Source organism: Salmo trutta, chromosome 33, assembly GCF_901001165.1.
Source record: "Salmo trutta chromosome 33, fSalTru1.1, whole genome shotgun sequence".
Lineage (NCBI taxonomy): Eukaryota > Metazoa > Chordata > Actinopteri > Salmoniformes > Salmonidae > Salmo > Salmo trutta.
In genome coordinates this window covers 4286561-4309539 of record NC_042989.1, presented here as the reverse complement: position 1 = coordinate 4309539, position 22979 = coordinate 4286561, and the positions used below count along the sequence as shown (strand labels likewise).

At 40.9% G+C, this 22979-nt stretch overlaps 2 protein-coding genes and 1 non-coding gene across 4 annotated transcripts in view; 2 read left to right on the top strand and 1 right to left on the bottom strand.

Moving 5' to 3' along the window:
• LOC115172260 (microtubule-associated protein RP/EB family member 3) lies at nucleotides 1–9840 on the top strand. Of its 2 annotated transcripts, none has more exons than XM_029729532.1 (7): nucleotides 1–304; nucleotides 2028–2157; nucleotides 2843–2988; nucleotides 4855–5056; nucleotides 6152–6294; nucleotides 7536–7688; nucleotides 7953–9840. In XM_029729532.1, exons 2-7 carry the CDS (start codon nucleotides 2037–2039, stop codon nucleotides 8019–8021), a joined length of 834 nt encoding a protein of 277 aa, XP_029585392.1. In that variant the 5' UTR covers nucleotides 1–304; nucleotides 2028–2036; the 3' UTR covers nucleotides 8022–9840. The 2 variants fall into 2 exon arrangements, with proteins under 2 accessions (XP_029585392.1, XP_029585393.1); XM_029729533.1 differs by having other exon boundaries at nucleotides 8–304; nucleotides 4855–5011.
• Nucleotides 9841–10427: 587 nt separating this feature from the next.
• Nucleotides 10428–10500, top strand: trnaa-agc (transfer RNA alanine (anticodon AGC)). The gene has a single exon. It is a non-coding gene; the product is annotated as a tRNA-Ala (tRNA).
• Nucleotides 10501–12627: 2127 nt separating this feature from the next.
• Nucleotides 12628–22979, bottom strand: part of LOC115172259 (otoferlin-like) — a 29471-nt gene continuing 19119 nt past the window's right edge. Inside the window, exons 27-39 of the mRNA XM_029729531.1 lie at nucleotides 22247–22365; nucleotides 21842–21979; nucleotides 21428–21565; nucleotides 17010–17137; nucleotides 16570–16740; nucleotides 16076–16236; nucleotides 15685–15827; nucleotides 14858–14946; nucleotides 14609–14707; nucleotides 14257–14498; nucleotides 13802–13980; nucleotides 13405–13505; nucleotides 12628–12808 (exon numbers count right to left, since the gene is read on the bottom strand). Of these exons, the coding sequence (XP_029585391.1) occupies nucleotides 12628–12808; nucleotides 13405–13505; nucleotides 13802–13980; nucleotides 14257–14498; nucleotides 14609–14707; nucleotides 14858–14946; nucleotides 15685–15827; nucleotides 16076–16236; nucleotides 16570–16740; nucleotides 17010–17137; nucleotides 21428–21565; nucleotides 21842–21979; nucleotides 22247–22365 (1889 nt within the window). The remainder of the gene's footprint in view (nucleotides 12809–13404; nucleotides 13506–13801; nucleotides 13981–14256; nucleotides 14499–14608; nucleotides 14708–14857; nucleotides 14947–15684; nucleotides 15828–16075; nucleotides 16237–16569; nucleotides 16741–17009; nucleotides 17138–21427; nucleotides 21566–21841; nucleotides 21980–22246; nucleotides 22366–22979) is intronic.

Genomic DNA, 22979 nt, shown 5'->3' with positions numbered 1-22979 from the left:
AGGTAATGATAAATAATGGTGTAACAGCCTACATTTTTCTTGACATTTTGTTTTCATTATTGTGATAGGCTCACTATTTATTTTGCCGGGACGCCGTACAGGACCGTACCGCCTTACTTTCACCCCTGAGGTTTACGGTAGGGACGTCCCAAATATCCCGGATAGCACTGATGCAGTTAGTGGGGGCGGGCCGTTACTAACCAGTGCACCGCGCAGAAGCTCTGGCAACAGCTACAGCGGAGGATTGGAGCATAGGAATACTGCCAGCGAAATAACAACAGAGAAAGATAGCTCTCGGAATACAGTGAGTAATGCATTTTTTACCCAAACACTGCATTTGCCTTAGCAAATTAGACATTTTATGCGTGCCTTTTGCATTTTTATGGCATAATATGGTGCATCTTATCCATTCAGTGAGGATATTTCGTTTACATTGACAGTCCTCTATCCCGAGAGGCCTGCAGAGGGGGCCCGGTTCCTTGGATAGCAACTGTAACATTGCAGGGTTTTGTTTCTTTACACCTAGTACAAATAGGGCAAATGTATTGTTCTCTGAGCATGCTATAAATTATCAATTTACTGCGTATAAATACTTAATAAAGTAATATGTTTTGTGTACCTTATATAGAGTGAGATTGCGCACCGTTCTGTAAAGGCCTAGAATAGAATAGGGTTTAGAGACGAGAATAAAATTGACTCCTCCCACGATAGTGTCTGTGGTGTTTATGGTTGCTTGTAATTGGTCTTTTATTACGGTAGAATAGTCATGACTGTATTATAAACCCAGGTGTTAATAACCCTTTACATACAGCCCTCTATAAAACAGTTAACAGTAGGTGGAGTAGTCCTACTGTCCGTAATAGGCTACAATTGTCCTACCTAATTGTGTGGCCCCCTGGGATTTTGACAGATAGGCAGGCTAGTGCTATTCAATGCACGCTCCTCGGAGGTGCAAGTATTGTATATCGCTATGCAATCATTTATAATGTTTCTGAGAGCAAGGGCAGGAATGGGAAAAGAGCTAGGCCATTCTCCTCTGTCGGCACAGACTGATCACTCATTAATATGAATACATTATACTCCCATAATTTAAACGTCATACAAATATGTACAGTGTAGACTAACCTTTCTACATGCAACTCGTCACGTTGGCTAATGCCTTTTCTTTTTTCATTTCCAAAAAGGTGATGATATTACTCTATGTTATTTATTTTGATCAGGTCATACATATGTCAAATACATGGCCAATACCTCTGCTCGTATCCACAGATCCTGGGTCAGGTGATAGCCGCGAGAAAAAAAAATCTGATTGTTTATTATCAGTGCCAGTGATTTCTCCGTAGTAATAAGAGCGATTGTTGTTTATGCATTTAAGATTTTGCTAGAAACGTATCCTAGGAAATACATTTGTATTCCTAGTACAGCAGAAAGGCAGACACCAACTAAACTGACTACGAGATGCGTTCTGACTGTCTGTGCTGCTTTTCTCAAGCACTAGAAACTTCTGTCTTATCTGAGAGGATTATTGTGACAACAGAAGATTAAATGTTAAAAATAAATCACTCCCGCAACATCAAACTGGCCCAGAAGGTGTAGTGTTCACTTCAACAGTAGGCATGCATTAGTATCTATTTACATTCCTGTTTTGTAGTGAAACAAACAAATACCTGTAGTCAAGGCTGTAGTGTAGACCATGTCAGAGCAAGTTTTGGAACAAAGCCCTCTTTGCTGATGTTTTGTGACCCTGTAAGGAACCCTCATGTTCTCCTCTCTAACAAAGTATGAATTCCTTGAATTGTTTACAATAGATCCTTGAATTCCTTCTATTTTTAACCACAAAAGTCCTTTTATGTTTTGCAGCACTGCTATGGTATGCCATGGAGTTTTTTTTAAATACAACCCAGTTTAACATCTTTGCAATGTTTTTTGTTTGGCAGTGAATGTCAAATTGTAATGTCCTTTTCATTCTTCATGTATAAAGTGTGGCAGTGAATGTCTAATTCTTGTAATGTATTTTCTTTCTTCAGGTATAGAAGATGGCAGTGAATGTGCACGCCACGTCTGTGTCGTGTGATACCCTGAGCCGACATGACATGCTGGCCTGGCTCAACGATTCCCTACACCTCACCTACACCAAGATAGAACAGCTCTGCTCGGGTAGGTCTCCATTCCTGGCTTGTTGTCACGACTTCCGCCGTCCCCGGCTTTCTAGCCATCGCCGCTCCATTTTTCATGTATCCATTCGTTTTGTCTTGTTCCCTGCACACCTGGTTTTCATTCCCCAATCACACTACATGTATTTATTCCTCTGTTCCCCCTCGTGTCTTTGTGTGTGATTGTTTCGTGTTACGTGTCATTTTTGACGCGCTTTTTCTGGTGTGCGTTATTTCCGTGTTTTATATTCACGAGGTATGTTTATTTGTTTGTACTTTATTATTGTGACTGTTTGCGCGTTTTTGCACTTTGGCATATCGGATGGAGGTTGCACCTGACTCCGCTCCCAGTACGCACACCATTGACACTTGTGATTGCATTGTGCCTCCAAAGTTCTCTATTTTCGGTTCCTTATCTCCACCTAGAGAACATACGAGTTGTTCTATCATCTCCAAAATAATGTAAATTGAATGGGTCCTTTCAATATCCCTTTGGGAAAATCTGGTTGAAATGACATCATTACACTGGTTGTAATTTGGTTATAATCATGACATCTTTCAACCAGTTTTACCTGCTGAGATGGACCTCAAGATCTCAACAAACCCATTCAAATAATGAGTGGAGATGAGATTTGAATTGTGTTGTCTTATACCAGTATGCACCTTTTCTCCTTCTGTTTACCTTCTAGGTGCAGCGTACTGTCAGTTCATGGACATGCTGTTCCCAGGCTGTGTTCTGCTAAAGAAGGTTAAGTTTCAGGCTAAGTTGGAACATGAGTTCATACACAACTTCAAAGTTCTCCAGGCTGCCTTCAAGAGGATGGGAGTCGACAAAGTCAGACTATTATCTACTTATCATCATCTATAACATTTTACAAATCAGAACGTATTCACACCCCTTGACTTTTTCCACATTTTGTTGTGTTACATTTTGTTGTGTTACAGCCTGAATTTAAAATTGATGACATTTTGTGTCACTGGCCTACACAGAATACCCCATAATGTCAAAGTGGAATTATGTTTTTAGACATTTTTACAAATGAAATGTCTTGAGTGAATTAGTCTTCAACCCCTTTGTTATGGCAAACTTAAATAAGTTCAGGAGTAAAAATGTAAAAACATAATAAGTTGCATGGACTTACTCTGTCTGCAATAATAGTGTTTAACATGATTTTCAAGTGACTACCTCATCTCTGTACTCCACACATACAATTATCTGTAAAGTCTCTCAGTCAAGCTGTGAATTTCAAACACAAATGAACCCATAAAGTCCAGGGAGGTTTTCCAATGCCTCGCAAAGAAGGGCACATATCAGTAGATGGGTAAAAATAAAAAAATACCCCTTTGAGCATGGTGAAGATATTAATTACCCTTTGGAAGGTGTTTCTATACACCCAGTCACTACAAAGATAAAGGCGTCCTTCCTAACTCAGTTGCCGGAGAGGAAGAAAACTGCTCAGGTGTTTCACCATGAGGCCAATGGTGACTTTAAAACAGAGTTTAAAGGCTGTGATAGGAGAAAACTCAGGATGGATCAATAACATTGCAGTTACTTCACAATAAAATAAGGAAGCCTGTACAGAATACAAATATTCCAAAACATGCATCCTGTTTGCAATAAGGCACTAAAGTGAAACTGCAAAAAATGTGGCAAAGAAATTAACTTTATATTCTGAATACAAAGCGTTATGTTTGGGGCATATCCAACACAACACATCACCGAGTTCCACTCTTCGTATTTCCAAGCATGGTGGTGGCTGCATCATGTTATGGGTATGCTTGTCATCGGCAAGGACTAGGAAGGATAAAAAGAAACAGATATAACTAATCACAGGCAAAATCCTAGAGGATAACTTGTCTCAGTCTGCTTTCCAACGGACACTGGGAGATAAATGCACCTTTCAGCAGGACAATAACCTTAAACACAAGGCCAAATCTACACTGGAGTTGCTTACCAAGATGACATTGAATGTTCCTGAGTGGCCTAAAATCTATAACAAACTTGAAAATGGCTGTCTAGCAACGATCAACAACCAACTTGACAGAGCTTGAAGAGTTTAAAAAAGAACAATGTGCAAATATTGTACAATCCAGGTGTGCAAAGCTCTTAGAGACTTACCCAGAAAGACTCACACCTGTAATCACTGCCGAAGGTGATTCTAACATGTATTGACTCAGGGGTGTGAATGTTTAAGTCATTTAGATATTTCTGTATTTGATTTTCAATAAATGTGCTAACATTTCTAAAAACATGTTTTCACTTTGTCATTATGGGGTATCGTGTGTAGATGGGTGAAAAATACATATATTTAGGGCTCTATTCAATCTGTAAAGCTGAAGTGTTACAGTTTCCACAATAGAACTGTAAAGGTCATTTCCGATTGAGCCGACATATGCAGCAGTTACCGTGAATACAGTCTCCTCTAAAGTGGGAACATTGCCTTTAAATTTCAGTCAGGCTGTGAAGCTGAACATCCGCGATGCAGATTTTGAAGTCAGGCTGTAACACAACAAAATGTGGAATAAGTCAAGGGGTATGAATACTTTACGAAGGCATGTATCATCATAACAAAAATAATTTGTATCTGGAACAGTGGTTTATCATACCCATTTTCCCTTGTTTCATTCCTTTGTGACTTCAGCCAGCCTCTAGATGTTCATCTCTCAAAAAGCTTTCAAACGTTTATTCTCATTCCTACAGATAATTCCTGTGGAGAAGCTGGTAAAAGGAAAGTTCCAGGACAACTTTGAGTTCGTGCAGTGGTTCAAGAAGTTCTTCGACGCCAACTATGATGGGAAGGAGTACGACCCTCTACAAGCCAGACAGGGGCAAGACATGGCTCCCGCCCCCAATCCAGGTGATCACTTTTCCCACAGACCAAAGAGAACTCATGGTCCTCCAGGTAACCCCAAAATAATGGTTATATCTCTTCTGAATGGAATTGGCTCGCTGATTGAGCTTTGGATGGCTCAAAACACGCACAGCGCTATGCAAGCAACTGGTCTGTTTGTGCATGTTCCACTGGATGACAGCTCTGTGATGGTCATTTCACAGGCTGGCGTTTTAGAAACAGTCAAGGAAAGGTAGCGCTGGGAGTCAGTGTCGGTATTCTCGTGATCTTCACAGTACCTTTAGCAGACTTTTTGAACACAAATACATTATTTTCCAATTTATAAAAAATTGTTCCAGTTATTTTATATTGAGTGAATTAATAATTGGGGCACCCCTTTGGGACCCTTTGTACTAACAGAGATGTTTTAAGCCTTGATCTTAGACATGCAATGTGTAAAAAAAAAAAATTTTTTTTGTGCATTGTCTTTTGGTATTAAGGTTGAAAATAAATCAGCATCGGTTCTTAAAATCAGTAATATAGCTCGTGTGTGTTACACCACTGGCGCAACATTACGCTTACTCGTTCACTGTAGTAGCAGTATCCATGGCTTTGATCGCATGGGGTGACAAACAATCAGCGTTTGTTTACTATGTTTACTAGTATTTACTACTATTTCTACTACTTTTACTTTACAACTATTTGTTTAATAGTATTTTGTTGACATTTACTGTGAGTATGGCTGGGTTTCAATCCAAGGTGCATTACAGAGCAGCGCACTAGAGAGCCCTCAATGTGCCCTTTAAAGGCATTTCCCCCCCGAAGTTTGCGGAGATCGCGTTCACTGTAAATTCACTTTAAGAGTCTGTTATAGTGCGCTGCTCAATAACGCGCCTTGGATTGAATCCCGGCCTAAATGTTATAACAGTAAACCTGCACTGCAACACTAAGGACTCCATTCAATCAGTCCCACGGAAGTTCAGCGTTACAGCCTGGTTGAAATTTAAAGGCAATGTTTCTGCGTTAGCGGAGACTGCGTTCACGGTAAACTGCTTATGCTCCATATGTCGGCTCAATCGGAAATTACCTTTACATTTCTATTGCACAATCTGTAACGCTTCAGCTTTACAAATTGAATAGAGCCCTAACACTATCTGATCATTCCAGGCCCCCAGAGGATGTCGCCCACAGTGCCCAAGATAATGCCCGCGCCCCAGAGGGTGCTGAACACCACCGTGCATGTGAGGAAGGCCCCGGCCCTGGCGCGGAATGGGGGCAGCGACGCGGAACTCATGGAGCTAAATCAACAGGTAGAGTCCCAGGGAGGGTAAGGAGGCCTTACTCTACATTGGAGAAGTAAACCATGGGCCATACTAATGTACTAATGTGGTATTGACAGTATTCAATACGAATTAAGGTGTCCTGTATTAGTTTCACCTCAGTTATCAGGTTTTATTGGCTGTAGGCTACATCCATGCTCTGGTCTTTGTAATGTGAAGTGTGAGTGTAAGTTCACACTAGAGTTTGTATCCTAATTTTTGACTCAGTTGTGACGTATCCAAAAAAGAGGAGGATAAAAAGGTATATTTCATGCATATTAGGAAACAAAATGTAAGTTTAGTTCAAGTATAGTAAGCATGTAACTAACATGAGTTTGTAGTACTCAGTGAGTACAACGGTGTATTCGGAAAGTATTCAGACCCCTTGACTTTTTTCACATTTTGTTATGTAACAGCCTAATTATAAAATGTATTAAATTGTTTTTTCCCCCTCATCAATCTACACACAATACCCCATAATGATAAAGAAAACGGATTAAAAAAACCCGTGAAATATCAGTATTCAGACCCTTTACTCAGTACTTTGTTGAAGCACCTTTGACAGCGATCACAGCCTCGAGTCTTCTTGGGTATGACGCTACAAGCTTGGCACACCTGTATTTGGGGAGTTTCTCCCATTCTTCTCTGCAGATCCTCTCAAGCTCTGTCAGCTTGGATGGGGAACATCGCTGCACAGCTATTTTCAGGTCTCTCCAGAGATGTTCGATTGGGTTCACCTCCCTGACCAAGGCCCTTCTCCCCCAATTGGTCAGTTTGGCCGGGCGGCCAGCTCTAGGAAGAGACTTAAGTGGTTCCAAACTTCTTCCATTTAAGAATGGAGGCGGCCACTGTGTCCTTGCGGACCTTCAATGCTGCAGAAATGTTTTGGTGCCCTTCCTCAAATCTGTGCCTCGACAAAATCCTGTCTCGGAGCTCTACGGACAATTCCTTCGACCTCATGGCTTGGTTTTTGCTCTGACATGCATAAGGTATTTCTGTTTTTTATTTTTAATAAATTTGCAAAAAATTCTAAAAACCTGTTTTCGCTTTGTCCTTATGGGCTAATGTGTGTAGATTGCTGAGTAAAATGTTTTATTTAATCAATTTTAGAATAAGGCTGTAAACGTAACAAAATGTGGAAAAGGCAAGTGGTCTGAATACTTTCCGAAGGCACTGTACATCGAACTTTTTATTCCCCATGTGTTTGAAACAACCTTTTCTTGTCTGTGTAGTTGATGGAGCTGAAGTTGACAGTGGACGGACTAGAGAAGGAAAGAGATTTCTACTTCAGTAAGCTGAGAGACATTGAGCTGATCTGTCAGGAACACGAGAGTGACACCAACCCTCACCTCTCCAGGATCATGGACATTCTCTACGCCACAGAGGTACCTGTCACAACCCAGACATATACAGTATAATTCAATGTGTTCATATACATCATTGGTCACAACACTGAAACTGAATAAAGAATAGGCTTCTTTTTTTTAACTAGAGATGCTACAGTTTTAATAAGAATTGTACTAATCTACGTGTAGCCCTCAGCTATCCTTAATTGGATCTATCCCTCTCTCATGTATCAAATATTAGGGGTTGTGGGCTATCATCAACATACGCTGTACATCTGATGATATCTGTATTTTGTGTTTCAGGACGGCTTTGCTGCTCCAGATGATGACGAGATTGATGAACAGGCCCACTTGGACCAGGATGAATACTGAGCCTGTTATACCTTCTGTCCATATCCCCCCTCTCCCTCCTCTAAACCCTTATGTCCATCCATATTCACCCTTTCTCTGCCTCTCTCCTTTGTCCCTCTCTCTGTTTCTCTCTCCTTTATCCCTCTTTTTGCACACTATAAATACCTCTATCCTATTCCTGTTCTCTCTTTTCCTCTCTTCCTCTCTCTTCATATTTATATATGTTTGTCTCCCCCCCCCCTTCCCCCTGGCTATCTACTGTACATACACCTCTACTTCTCAGTGTCCTAACCTACTCCTCTCTCCCTCCTCCCCAATGACACAGTAGAGGCAACAATAACAGAACATATCCTAGTCGTTCCAGCATGGCACATAGTATAACACAGAAAAATGAACAAAACCAATGTGATATTAATGAGGATGTTAGGCCTACACAATTCATTCAGAGTTGTAAATGTGATTTTAAAAAAGGAACGGTTTTGAAATAAGGTAGTTGTCAGAATGCATTTGTTAGTTTGTTTTTTGGTTTGACTCGTGCTTTTTCGAAACCTCATTTTGGGTTTGTTCCAGACTATAGAAAGCAGCTTGTGCATGTTACTGTATTACAGGTTACCCATTACCACAAGAGTCGTACTTAAACTCTAACAAAATGGTCTATGACAACAAATTATATTTCATTTGTCAATACTTTCTTATTTATTGATTTGATTTAACAAATAGTAGAACAATTGATGCAAAATGTGTGAAAATTAACCAATACTGTAATTTTTTTGCTGATGGCAGTGTAACAGCTTAAAAAGCTTTTTCTTTTAGTTGATGGCATGTAGTAACATCAAGGGAAAACACATAAAAAAGGAAATTGGTAAAGAAATGATCATTTAGGGCATAGGATATGATCAATACTCTTTGACTGTGCTCATTCTTGATTAGCTGTATCTGAGCATGAGAATGTTATAAATTGACAGTGAATGGGCAATATATCTGTCAACTATTTTATGTGCAGATTTTGTCTTCAGTCAGAAGTGTCTGGTTAAATGCCATGGTATTTATTATGTATAATGAGTTTGAACTTAATTTGGTATTAACAATACCTGAGGTACTATGTAGGCTGACATTATGGCAGTAAAATATTTTTTTAATTTAACTGTAAAAATGTGTTATTTGAAGCTGGAATCCGTAATGGTGAAACTGACACGTCTGTTTGCCATATAAACAAAAATGCCAAAAAAGAAGTTACTTCAAACAACAAACACTGTTTTTTTCACGATGCTGGATGCTCCTCTCCTCCCTTTCATAATTAAAACAATAACAAACATGAACATGCTGGGGCGAACAGTGGTGCTGTTTTCCCATATGCGGATTTCAGCTTTAAAAGAGCCTGAAAAAAATGATTTACTTTGATTTGATCATATCACGTTTCTGCTGCTAATTTTGCTGTGTTTGTACTTTTGGTTTGCGATAATGTATTGCTCATCTGTAGTCTTAAGAATTGCAGGTTGAGTTTAGTGAACAGTGAAGTCAGAGCTACGTCCCAAATGGCACACTATTTCGTATATCGTGCACTACTGGTCAAAAGTACTGCACTATATAGGGAATAGGGTGCCATTTGGGACTTAAAAGAGTTAGTTAGGGGTCTATGACCAGTTCAAAATGATGCTGGTCGTCATGAGCATCATAAGGAATATAAGTCATTTCCCCTGTACTACTGCCTTTACAATGCAAACAGCCATCTGCAATAGAATTTGACCTGCATTCTCTCTCGCGCATTGACTGTATACCATTGTTTGCATAACTCTCATCTCTTTGAGTTTTATTAAGTAAATAAACTATTGTGAAATAAGCTGTTATAATATTATTGTTTATTTCTGTTTGGCTACAAGATTGTGCGCACAGAAAACCTTAGCAGGGCTATTGTGGGGCCCCACTTGGCCCCCTATGGCAGTGAATCCCAACCTTTTTTGGTTACTGTACCACCAACTGGATTTTGCTCTGCCCGGAGTACCCCCTCATTTGGATTTTACCAGTAGGCCTATGGTCTCATGAGTCTTCTCAAGTATCCCCTGTGGATAGGCTAAGTACCCCCAGCAGTCCTAGTACCCCTAGTTGGGAACCACTGCACTATGGGCCCGACTGTCAATGGTAGGGCCCAGAAAAGACAATGCGTTTCCATTCAACGACTGTAGAGGGCAGTATTGTTCCACACAATGTGTTGCAGTGGTAAAATGAATTGTATTGTTATATTTATTTCGTAGATTAGCCAGAAACATCCATGTAGAAAGGACATGGATCAACAATTTCGGATATGAACGTCGAACCACCGTACTACTCACACCGTACTACTCACACCAATACAGGCAATGCTTGTTACAAAAGTATAACACAACAGCAGCGACATCTTATATTGTACAGGAGCTGGTGCACCCATCCGGGGGATTAGCTCAAATGGTAGAGCGCTCGCTTAGCATGCGAGAGGTAGCGGGATCGATGCCCGCATCCTCCAACCTTTTAATATTTTCGACAGAAGCCAATGTAAGCACGCTTATTATCAGTTTATTATCTTAATGTAAATAACATAAAATATCTAAATCAACCTTTAGAACTGAGAGATTGTAAACCCACGAAACGTTTTTATCAATAGGTCCATTCTTTTGGTGGTGTGGTGGGTTAGGCCTACAGACAATAAAAATATCAGTAAATAGACTACATATTTAATACATTTAATAAACTTCTTAATTCAATACAGTATTGTCAATTCAAATAATTATGTTTGAAATAAAATAAAGCTAAGATCCTATGAAGTAAATTGGACATACATATGCTCCTGGTAGCTAGTGTAATATTCTGTGGCCAGTAAGTTAAAACTATGTGTTACAACTAAACTACAGTATCATGTCAACTCTATAACCTTTGGAAGTAGGCCTAAATACACATCAACGCACACAAATTGGCTGCAGAGCATAGGACTAGTGAAGGAAGTCAAGCATTTTTCCAGTAGCCATAAGGGACTGCACAGCACTGTGTTTGCCTATCAAGGCACACCAAATAATACACTCCACTGAAATCATAGTAGGTTATACATACATAGGTCTATGTGTAGCAGATTTGGGTTAAAATACTATATAAAATCTATCAAATACTACCTAGAGCAACAGATGGGTGGGATTTAGAGTTTGACTATTTTATTGGTCCTTGAAGACAAGCAAAGCATTTTCAAGATAAAGTATCAGCATTTTGAAATGATTTTAAAGAGTATTTGAACCCAGGTCTGGTGTGTAGGGCTGAAACCTAACTGCCTATTGATATCGTAGACCTTTACAGACAAGAACAACCTCTCAGACATCAAGTTGAGTCTCAATGAGCTGCATTGTACAATGTTTGCTTATCAAGGTACACCAAAAAATGTACTCCACTGAAGACAAAGTAGGCAGTGCATTTAAAACATGGTAGGCTATACATACGTCTGTCTATGATTTTGGGCAAAGGACACAACCCTCTCTCTCAGACACCCATTAGTTTCTTGGCCATGTATCCAGGCATGCTGTAGATGAAGAGGCCCAGGATGAGCACCAGCAGCAGGGCCACCACTAACTTGACCGTGAGCCAGAAGTACTGGTTGCAGATGAGGTTTTTGATGGCTTTGAAAGGCATGAGGAACCATAGGAAGGCTGTGTCTGGACGGCTGGGGGAGAGAAAATAGGGTTGCTTTGTTACCATTTGACTGCAGTAAAGTTGATGACAGTAGAATCGTTTGTGGTACAGTGGGTTATAACGCATTGTAAGACCTGGCATAAGCATGTATGGCACCTTAATGTCTTATAATAATCTAATAAAGATCCTGACTAAATATAACACATTTTTAGTTGAAATGTTGGTACATAATATTGATGCATCATTTCTTACTAAGATATATTTGAAAACACTGAGATTGTATTGGATTCTGATGTATTGGATTCAAATGTATGGCGTGTCAAAGAAAATTGGATCAGTTATTGTTCTTGTTAGTTTATTCACAAACAGAGCATATATAATATACTACTTGCTGCACGCTGTTGAACAAAGACGTTCAAATACACGTTCATGTGAACAGCCGAAGAAAAGTAATTCCATGCAAACGAAGGCTAATACATCATGACTTCAAGCAAGAACAAAATCTGAATTGCAAACCGAACATTTGACTTTGTACATTGAAGTGTTCCGCAACACCACACGATTAAAACGTTTTCTACTTTATGTCGTTGAACTGGTCCTGGAAAGGGATGTGTATATATAATACATCATCAATCTGATTTCTTACATTATTTATTTCTACTTGGACGTGGTTTTGTTACTTTTATTTACGATACATGGTGTGTGTGTACGATTGTCTTGTCACATGGCAAAAACATGTGACATATTAAGAAGAGGAGACGCTTGTTCCGGAAAACAAGTCGTTGAATGTAGCACGGAGTTGAGAAGTTGTTGAGCAGTCTTTTCTTAAAGGTATAGTTCACCTTGTTTACAGTGGCAAGTTAAACAAAACCAAAGTGTGAATTGCAGTCACACCTTGTCGACTTCTTCCGAGGAAAGGAAACAAATATCTAAATACATGTTAAATCGCTGAACTATCCCTTTTAATAATTTCCACTTCTCAAGCGCCCATTAGTTTCTTGACCATGTATCCAGGCATGCTGTAGATGAAGAGGCCCAGGATGAGCACCAGCAGCAGGGCCACCACTAACTTGACCGTGAGCCAGAAGTACTGGTTGCAGATGAGGTTTTTGATGGCTTTGAAAGGCATGAGGAACCATAGGAAGGCTGTGTCTGGACGGCTGGGGAGAGAAAATAGGGTTGCTTGGTTAGACCACACTAATGCCTTAAGGCCATCACACAGACCAACAGAGGATTAGCAAATATGACTATAAGATATAATGCCGGTTTCCTGTGAACAGAAAAAATCCATACAAATTATGGAAAAAATAAAGGGTGTTTTAGTAACTTAACTTGCAAAGTATGATGATCCCTGGTCAAATCCGGTACTTGGTCGAAGCAATTTCATAAAATACCCTTTCTTTAGTCCATCATTCGACGAGGGTGCGTTCCGACGAGGGTGCGTTCCGACGAGGGTGCGTTCCGGCGAGGGTGCGTTCCGGCGAGGGTGCGTTCCGGCGAGGGTGCGTTCCGGCAAGGGTGCGTTCCGACGAGGGTGCGTTCCGACGAGGGTGCGTTCCGGCGAGGGTGCGTTCCGACCGCATGGTAGATCGTTGTTTTAGGGCAACCTCATGACGCAAAATCATGCAACTGCCCCTTCCCCACTCCAATGCACCTTCCCCATTGAAACACAATGAGTTGGCTCCACTGTATTTGTTATCTCAGTGTGTAAGCACCCTAAAGAGTGGTAGTGATAACGGGTGAATGGTGCTCTTACTTGGGTTTCTCCAGGGGTTCAGGTTCGTTGCGTCCTTCACCTACTGGGTTCTTCTCAGCCTCCTCTGCAGTCATCAGCTGCAGTTCTGCTTCCACTTTCCCCTGCAAAGACACAAACAACATATCTACTAAAACACTGTGGTTCATACAGTATATAAAGTAAGTCTTTTGACTGATCTGTTCAATATTTAACTCAGTTTCTTCAGGGTGTAACTCAATTGTTACGTTTTGTTGAATCAAAGACACCATTTTGGCAAGTGTATACTTGAATGTGTTTAATCAAGTCCACATTACATAAGAAAAAGGGAAAAGGGGATACCTAGTCAGTTGTACAACTGAATGCTTTCAACCAAAATGTGTCTTCCGCATTAAACTCAACCAACCCCTCTGAGTCATACCGTGAGTTCAAACTCGTCGTTCTCATCTCTGGCCAGGAAGGGCCACCAGCCCTTGATCCTCCTCTGTTTGAAGATGGACACCATGGGAATATCCTGTTCATTCAGCACCATGTTGATGGAGCACTGCTTGGCTGTCTTCGCTCCACGAGGGAAACGGTTCAGGTCTAGCTCAATGGCGCCTAGGAAAGACATAAATATACATATTTACTTGATATGCATGAAGGGTTCTCAGCTGTTGTTGTTGATATGTTGATTTTTGTGTTATGACTGCCACAACAGTATTTTCCATGTCCCAGAATTTGAAGTTACATTTAAAAAAGTAAAATATTATATCAAGGGAAATTCAATTCCCTGTAGCCCTAGTCTGAAACGTTATATTCACAGAAAGACCAACATCTACAGCCTAGAAGATAGTTATGGTGAATTTTTAATAGAGGGAAATCAAATCACTCCACCTAAAAAATCATCTGCAGAGAAGTGATCAGCATCCCAGACTTGTAAGTTGAGACGAGCAGGTATCTTATACTCAGTCTCGTCCCAGGCGAACATGGACTCCTTCTTAGAGATGACGATCTTCTCCTCGGCCTGTAAGTAGTCAAAGGGGTAGATGAAGCGCCAGTTGAAGAGACCCTCCCCTGTCAGGGAGTGGTAGTGGACATCGGTGTCCTGCTTGTCCTCCTGCTGGCCCTTCAGCCAGCTGTTGAATGATAGAAGAGGAACGAGAAGAAGAAGACATGGTTTAAATATCTAGTACAAGATACACCCTGAAGTTCGAAAAACATATATTTCAAAGGAAACATTCTTAACCCTCGCACGAAGATATCACTGGACTTTTCTCCAGTGAAGATGTCATCATCCTCCAGAATGACCTCGTCTGTGTTCCAGATGATCACCCTCAGTTCAAACCTGCCGACGACCAGACAAAGTATTAAAAACAAATGATTTAAGTGATATGTCTGTAATGTGATATATCTGATCATATAACATGGGGAATTTACTTTGCAAATGATCTCACTAAATGTTTTTAAAAGCACATTACATTGTACTAGAACATACTTCTTTGGTTTCCTGGGTGAAATATCAATGGCAGGTCCAGGTGCAGGCATATCCTTGGGGAACATGTCCACCCACATCTCAATCCTCCCCTACACATAGAGAAACACAAAAACAAACTTGGGATGTGATACAATTGAACCACTGTCATGGCACACAACCCTGCAGCCCCTGCAAAGCAGGACCCCCCTGCCCCCCGAAACTGTGCTACGCAAAACACTAAAATCAACCCTAAATATTAAGGCCTAGAGAACCTTCACATGAAAAAAATGTGAACTTTCGTTAATTTTATATATATTATTTTTTTGTTGTTGCTTTGAAACTAGCATACAGATTAGTTTATAAAATAACATTAGTTGCATCATTTCTGATCCCCTTTTTTTTATTTTTAGATTTTACCACCCACCTCCCCTGGTTGGAAAATGTAAAAATTCACTGCATATACATATAGCCTCCACCTATTTGTACTAGACTCCAAGTGCATCGTCAAATTAACCTTGTAATCTTAATTCCACCCCTCAGATGTCAACAGACTAACCCATCTTTCCCAGTATATTAACATTTTACTATTTCCTTTTGCAATACATTCATCTATTTTACTGTGATGTCTCACAAGGGTCTTGAACCTCTCTATGTGTCCCATTTATACCGAGATTGCCTTAAAAATAAATACTTTACCTAAGAGTATAATAATATTTCCACATCAGATTGTGAACTTTACTCTACTCTACTTCAGATTTGCTTTACAACCTTCACCAGCTGGATTGTTTGAAAGACACTGAAGCAGGCACTCAGGCAGTTAGCAAGCACAACCTTAACACTTGTCCTACCTGTTCGATCCCAGGCTTGTCAGGATTGAGGAGTGGCCTGGTCTCCACATGTTCTGGAATCAGTTTACAGCCCACCCTGGGGATGTCCTCCCAGTGCTTCAGCACTGTCAGGGCCAGGTGCTCATCCGTCTGCTTCTTCAGACCTAAAGAACATCATCAGACCAACCCAGACAGACTTACAGCACAGACTAGTCTAGTACTACCTGGCTTACACACAAGGGGTACTTGGGAAAGCTCATAACATCATAGACCTATATGATCAGTTGTACATGAGGGGGTATTTCAGGCAGAGTAAAATACCAGGCTGGGGGTATTTCAGGGTACAGTAACCAACATAGAAGGTTAAAGAAACATTTCAGGTACTGTTATTCTGTTGTGCTCTATACAGTACCATTTTCATCTTCGATCTCAGTTGGGCCCATGAAGACCCGGTTGGCCACCTTGACCCGTCCTCCAGGGCCGTAGTGTGGCCCGTCCAGCTTACCCTCCTTACACAGCTTGGCCAGGATTTGGGTCGGCTTCAGGGGGTCCCGCCACACGTTGTAGCCATGGCTACAGGAATGAATAACAATGATGGCTGACACACAAATCCCTCACAGTTCTTCTAAGATAATATATGGTATTAATTGATCCTTTATTTATCTAGGTGAGTCCCATTGAGAAATGAATCTCTTTATCAAGGGATCCCTAGGTATAATCAACAATAATATCTAAATACGGGAATGTATGATCCTATTAAGTTTATGTTGCTCGTTACTGCAGACTGAAGTCGTAAGTATTAACAATATTGCTAAATGAATTGACATAGTATCCTGTGCTGTTGGTATATATTGACTACATGTACTGTAAATGGCGTCAGGTTACGGAGAGCTAGGCCACACTTACATGGCATATTTAGATGGGACGCCACATATTGCTCTGTGTTTGCTGTAGTATCGGTTCTCCAGATCCAGTTTGGTTTCTCCGATGAGATCGTCAGTGCCCACTAAATCCCAGTCATAGACTGACACTGTTAGTGTGGAGTCGATGGGAAATGTGGCCTCGATGTCAAAGGATCTGATGGGTTCAAAATAAATGACTTTGTTAAGTTAAGTAAATGACTTTGTTAACTTTTGGTTATAATTTTCCACAGGTTTTACATTTTCAAAGCCTATTCAATGTACAAGCTATAACTGTATAATTGCCAATCATCAATAGTAAATTACTTGGCTATCTTGTATGCTATTAAGAATTAAGGCCGTATTAAAGATAAATTCACTCTATTACGACATCATGAATGTTAGTGGAAATGGACAAAATTGTGTTTTTAGAGCTTCTCCACTCACTTGCCAAAGATAGGGTTGAGTTGTTTGGAGATGTAGTTATCTTTGTCTTTGATATCTGACTTGCCCAGTTTGATAGCGATGTATGGATCTGCTTTTCCATTGATATCCGCTGGATGCAGGTCAGTAGCCTGCAGGAAAGTATCAAGTAGAGAGATTTTATTTCGTTTTATTTGACAATCAAGACATTACATGTTTATAATCACAGGGTAGTTTATTTACAGTGCCTATAGAAAGTCTACACCCCCTTGAAACTTTCACATTTTGTTGCCTTATAAAGTGGGATTGAAATACATTTAATTGTAATTTTTTTGTCATTGATCTACCCAAAATACTCTGTAATGTCAAAGTGAAAGGAAAATTCTACACATTTTTACAAATGAATACATATTTAATAAATCAAATATAGTCATTGCATAAGTATTCACCCCCTTTGTTTAGCCAACCCTAAATTAGTTCAGAAGTGAAATTTGGCTTAGCAAATCACAAGTTATACGTTATACTCACTCTGTGTGAAATAATAGAGGTTGACATGATTTTTGAATGACTACCTTTTCCTCTGTCTCCCATACATACAACATCTGTAAGGTCTCTCTGACAAGTATTCAACTACAAAGACCAGGCAGCTTTTGGAAAGCCTCATAAAGAATGGCAATGATTGGTAGATGGGTAACAATAACAAATCAGACATTGAATATCTCTTTAAGCATGGTCAAGATAATAATTATGTTGTGGATGATGTATTAAACCACCCAGACACATCGAAGATGCAGTCGTCCTTCTAAACTGAGCTGCAGGACAGGAAGGAAACTGCTTAGGGAAGTCACCATGAGGCCATTGTTGATTTTAAAACAGCTACAGAGTTCAATGGCTGTGATCAAATCAAATCAGATGTTATTGGTCACATGCGCTGAATTACAACAGCTGTAGTCTTTACAGTTGAATGCTTACTTACAAGCCCATTCCCAGCATTAAAAAGTAAGAAACATTTTCTAAATAAAAAAATAAATAATTAAACAATAAAAACAATAACAAGGCTATACACATGGTGTACCAGGATGGAGTGAATGTGCAGGGGTACGAGGTAGTTGAGGTAATTGAGGTAGTACAGTATGTGCATGTGGGTAAGGGTAAAAATGACTAGGCAATCAGGATATATAATAAACACAGCAGCAGCAGTGTATGAAAGTGTGTGTGTGTGTGTGTGTGTGTGTGTGTGTATGTGTGTGTGTGGCGTCAATATGCATGTGTGTGTTTTGTGTGTGTGCGCGTATGTAGTGTATATGTGTGTGCGTTTGTGTGTGTGTTGGAGTGTCAGTGTAGTATGTGTGAGTGTGTGGGTAAAGTTGAGTGAGTGTGCAGACAGCCAGTGAAAGAGAGTCAGTGCAAAACAATTAAGATAAAGAAATAAATAATAAATGGGTCAATGTAAATAGTCCGGGAAGCCATTTGATTAACTGTTCAGCAGTCTTATGGCTTGGGGGTGGAAGCTGTTAAGGCGCCTTTTTGTCCCAGACACTCCGGTACTGCTTGCCGTGCGGTAGCAGAGAAAACCATCTAAGACTTGGGTGGCTGGAGTCTGACCATTTTTAGGGCCTTCCCCTGGTATAGAGGTCCTGGATGGCAGGGAGTTTTTCCGCAGTGACCTATTGGGCCGTACGCACGACCCTCGGTAGCGCCTTGCGGTCGGATGCCGAGCAGTTGCCATACCAAGCAGTGATGCAGCCAGTCAAGATGCTCTCAATGGTGCAGCTGTATAACTTTTTAAGGATCTGAGGACCCATGCCAAATATTTTCAGCCTCCTGAGGGGGAAGAGGTATTGTCGTGTCCTATTCACAACTGTGTTGGTGTGTTTGGACCATGATAGGTCCTTGGTGATTAGGACACCGAGGAACTTGAAGCTCTTGACCTGCTCCACTACAGCCCCGTCGGTGTGAATGGGGGCGTGTTCGGCCCTCCGTTTGCTGTATTCCACGATAAACTTCTTTATCTGGCACACGTTGCCAGGTCTCTGACCTCCTCTCTATAGGTTGTCTCATCAGGCCTACCACAGTCATGTCGTCGGCAAACTTAATGATGGTGTTGGAGTCGTGCACGGCCACGCAGTCGTGGATGAACAAGGGGTACAGGAGGGGACTGAGCACGCATGCAGGAGGGGCCCCCGTGTTAAGGGTCAGTGTGGCAGATGTGTTGTTGCCTAACACCACCACCTGGAGGTGGCCCGTCAGGAAGTCCAGGGTCCAGTTGCAGAGGGATGTGTTCAGTCCCAGTGTCCTTAGCTAGTGATGTGCTTGGAGAGCACACTGGTGTTGAATGCTGTAGTCATTGAACAGCATTCTCACGTAGGTGTTCATTTTGTCGAGGTGGGAAAGGGCAGTGTGGAGTGTAATAGAGATTGCGTCATCTGTGGATCTGTTGCTCTGAGAACACGTCCTGGTAACCCGTCTGGCCCTGCGGCGTTGTGAATGTTAACCTGTTTAAAGGTCTCACTCACATTGGCTATGGAGAACGTGATCATACAGTCGTTCTGGAACAGCTGGTACTCTCACGCATGGTTCAGTGTTGCTTGCCTCGAAGCAAGCATAGAAGGCATTTAGCTCGTCTGGTAGGCTCGCGTCACTGGGCAGCTCTCAGCTGGGTTTCCCTTTATCATCCGTGATAGTTTGCAAGCCCTGCCACATCCGACGAGCGTCAGAGCCGGTGTAGTAGGATTCGATCTTAGTCCTATCCTGACGCTTTGCCTGTTTGATGGTTTGTCAGAGGACGTAGAGCAATTTCTTATAAGCGTCCGGATTAGTGTCCTGCTCCTAGAAAGGGGCAGCTCTAGGATTTAGCTCAGTGAGGATGCCTGTAATCCAAGGCTTCTGGTTGGGATATGTATGTATGTGGGGACAACGTCCTCGATGCACTTATTAATGAAGCCTGCGACTGATGTGGTAAACTCCTCAACGCCATTGGAGGAATCCCGGAACATATTCCAGTCTGTGCTAGCGAAACAGTCCTGTAGCTTAGCGTCCGCTTCATCGGACCACTTCTGTATTGAGTACTTCCTGTTAGAGTTTTTGCTTGTAAGCAGGAATCAGGAGGATAGAGTTATGGTCCGTTTGCCAAATGGACGGGGGAGAGCTTTGTATGCGTCTCTGTGTGTGGAGTAAAGTTGATCTAGAGTTTATTTCCCTTTAATTGCACAGGTGACATACCGGTAGAAATTAGGTCAGTCAAACGGATTTCGGTTTTCCTGCATTAAAATCCCCGGCCACTAAGAGCGCCGCCTCGGGATGAGCATTTTCTTGTTTGCTTATGGCCCTATACAAATATACAGCTACAAAAAAAACAGATGAAAACTCTCTTGGTAAATAGTATGGTCTACAGCTTATCATAAGGTGTTTTAACTCAGGCGAGCAGAACCTTGAGACTTCCTGGGAAAAAAACGGAGGATGGATCAACAACATTGTAGTGACTCCACAATAATGACAAAAATGACAGAGTGAAAAGAAAAATACAAATATACAGAATAAAAAAGATTACAAAAACATACATATGTATGCAACAAGGCACTAAAGTAATGCTGCAAAAAACCACAGCAAAATAATATACTTTTTGGTCTAAATGCAAAGCCTTATGTTTGGGGCAAATCCAACACAACACGTCACTGAGTAACTGCCTCCTTATTTTCAAGCATGGTGGTATCTGCATCATGGTATGGGTAAGCTTGACACCGGCAAAGACTGGGGAGTTTTTCAGGATGAAAATAAACAGGATGGAGCTACTGTAAGCACAGGAAAAATCCTAGAGGAAAATCTGCTTCAGTCTACTTTACACCAGACACTGGAAGAGGAATTCACCTTTCAGCAGGACAATAACCTAAAAACACAAAGCCAAATCTACACTGGAGTTGCTTAGGAAGAAGACAGCGAATGTTCCTGAGGGGCCAAATTAGAGTTTTGACTTAAATCTGCTTGAAAATCTATGGCAAGACTTGAAAATTGCTGTCTAGCCATGATCCCCAACACCTTGACAGTGTTTGAAGAATTTTGAAAAGAATAATGGGTGCAGACAATGCGGGTGTGCAAAGCTCTTATGAGACTTACCCAAGAAGACTCACAGCTGTGATCGCTGCCAAAGGTATTTGAAACATGCACTGATTAACATGTTGTGGGTGAATACCTATCAAGGTATATTAGTGTTTTATGTTTCATTAATCTTAAATTTGTTGTAGAATTTCTCTTCTACTTTAAAAAAAATCTTGTATAGATTGAGAAAAAATGACAATGAAATCAATTTTAATCCTAAAGGGGTTGTAGACTTTATATAGGCACTGTACTCTCACCTGAGTGCAGTGTTGTGTAACTACCCTGATGACATAGAGTCTGACATATAAGTACTATTGTAGGTACACAATAGAGAGTAGTGTACATACCCTGATGATATAGACCCGGACTAGGACGTTGATTGGGTCATTAGTTGGAATGTTCTGGAACATGCCCATGTTGGAGTCAAAGCCCATCTCCCTCTGCATCTCATCTGACACCGGCACTTTGTACATGCACAGGGAACCCTGAAATATACACAGACATGGACAATTGTGGTGATATTTAACACAATAACGGACTGAATCCAGTTCCTTTCTAGCCTGGTCCCAGATATGTTTATGCTGTATAGACATAATCATTGAACAAGAACTATAGGAGTTGGCTATACAGTATATGATATATTATACAGTCTCTGTACAGCACAAGAAGATCTGGGACTGGGCTAGTTCCATCTCTCTTCTATCGCCGACAAAAAAGAAGGTACAAAGAAGGGAACACCCTCTGTGTGAAAGGGGTTTTACTTTGAATTTGCCAATAATCCTGTCCTCATCCGCCATGTTCTGGTCGTCGTCGTCTCCGGCCTTCCCTCTGAACAGGTTGAAGGTGTGAAGCCAGTCTTCAAAGTTATCAAACTCATTCTCCAGCTCCTTGGGGTACACCTAATGAGGAAATACAAAAAGTACTCTATACATTAAAAACAGAATTTCTAAAAAAACGTATTTAAACATATCAACAACAAATAAAGAGTATACAAACTGTATAAAACTGCCCAGAGACTTCAACCCATTGCCCAGACTTGTTTAAGCTTAGAGACAGGTTCCAGTGGGTAAAACTGGGATAAAGTGTTTGAAATTACAATTCTGGTTGTAATAACATAATATCAACCAGTTTTTCTCACTGGGGCCCACTGTTGAGTAACCACATACCTGTAGCTCATCAATGTTGTGCTTTTTCTTCTCTGGCATGTCTCCAGGCCCAGCCTTCTTCTTCTCCTTCTTTCCCTTGCCTCTCTTTCCTTTGACAAGAGGGTTATCAGGTTTGATCTCTGAGAATAGGTTAGGAGTGAGGGACGAGGGGGGTGAGGGTGAGGGTGGAGAGATGGAGAGGAGAGTTGGTGGGGCACTCAAGACATGAATTCAACATGCAAGTTGGCAAACCAATGTATTTTGCCCACTGTATACACAATGAACAGTATATACAGTGAATGCCAGTGCAACAGTCAGAATAGCTAAGACAAGATTTACCCAATAGGAATAGGTCATTAGCTTAGCTTAAGAGTATACACTTTATCACTAAACTTAGGACCGAGAGACTGAAAAACAGCTTCTATCTCAAGGCCATCAGACTGTTAAACAGCCATCACCAGCACATCAGGGGCGGCTGCCTATAGACATAGATTAGGAATCACTGACCACTTTTAGAAATGGATCACTAGTCACTTTAATAATGTTTCTGTATCTAGCATAACTCATCTCATATGTATAAATTGCACTCAACGCTATTCTATGGTATCTTAGTCACTTTTAAATTGTGTTTACATATTGCATCACCCATTTCATATGTATATACTGTATTGTATTCTATAATACACCACTGACTGTTAAACAGCCATCTCCAGCACATCAGAGGCTGCTGCCTATAGACATAGATTAGGAATCA

Excerpts from the sequence above, each read along its gene's own strand:
- LOC115172260 (XM_029729532.1), top strand. The coding sequence starts at position 2,037 with ATGGCAGTGAATGTGCACGCCACGTCTGTGTCGTGTGATACCCTGAGC. Across the intron at positions 2,158-2,842 it reads GATAGAACAGCTCTGCTCGG|GTGCAGCGTACTGTCAGTTC; the intron begins GTAGGTCTCCAT and ends TTTACCTTCTAG. Across the intron at positions 7,689-7,952 it reads ACATTCTCTACGCCACAGAG|GACGGCTTTGCTGCTCCAGA; the intron begins GTACCTGTCACA and ends TTTGTGTTTCAG.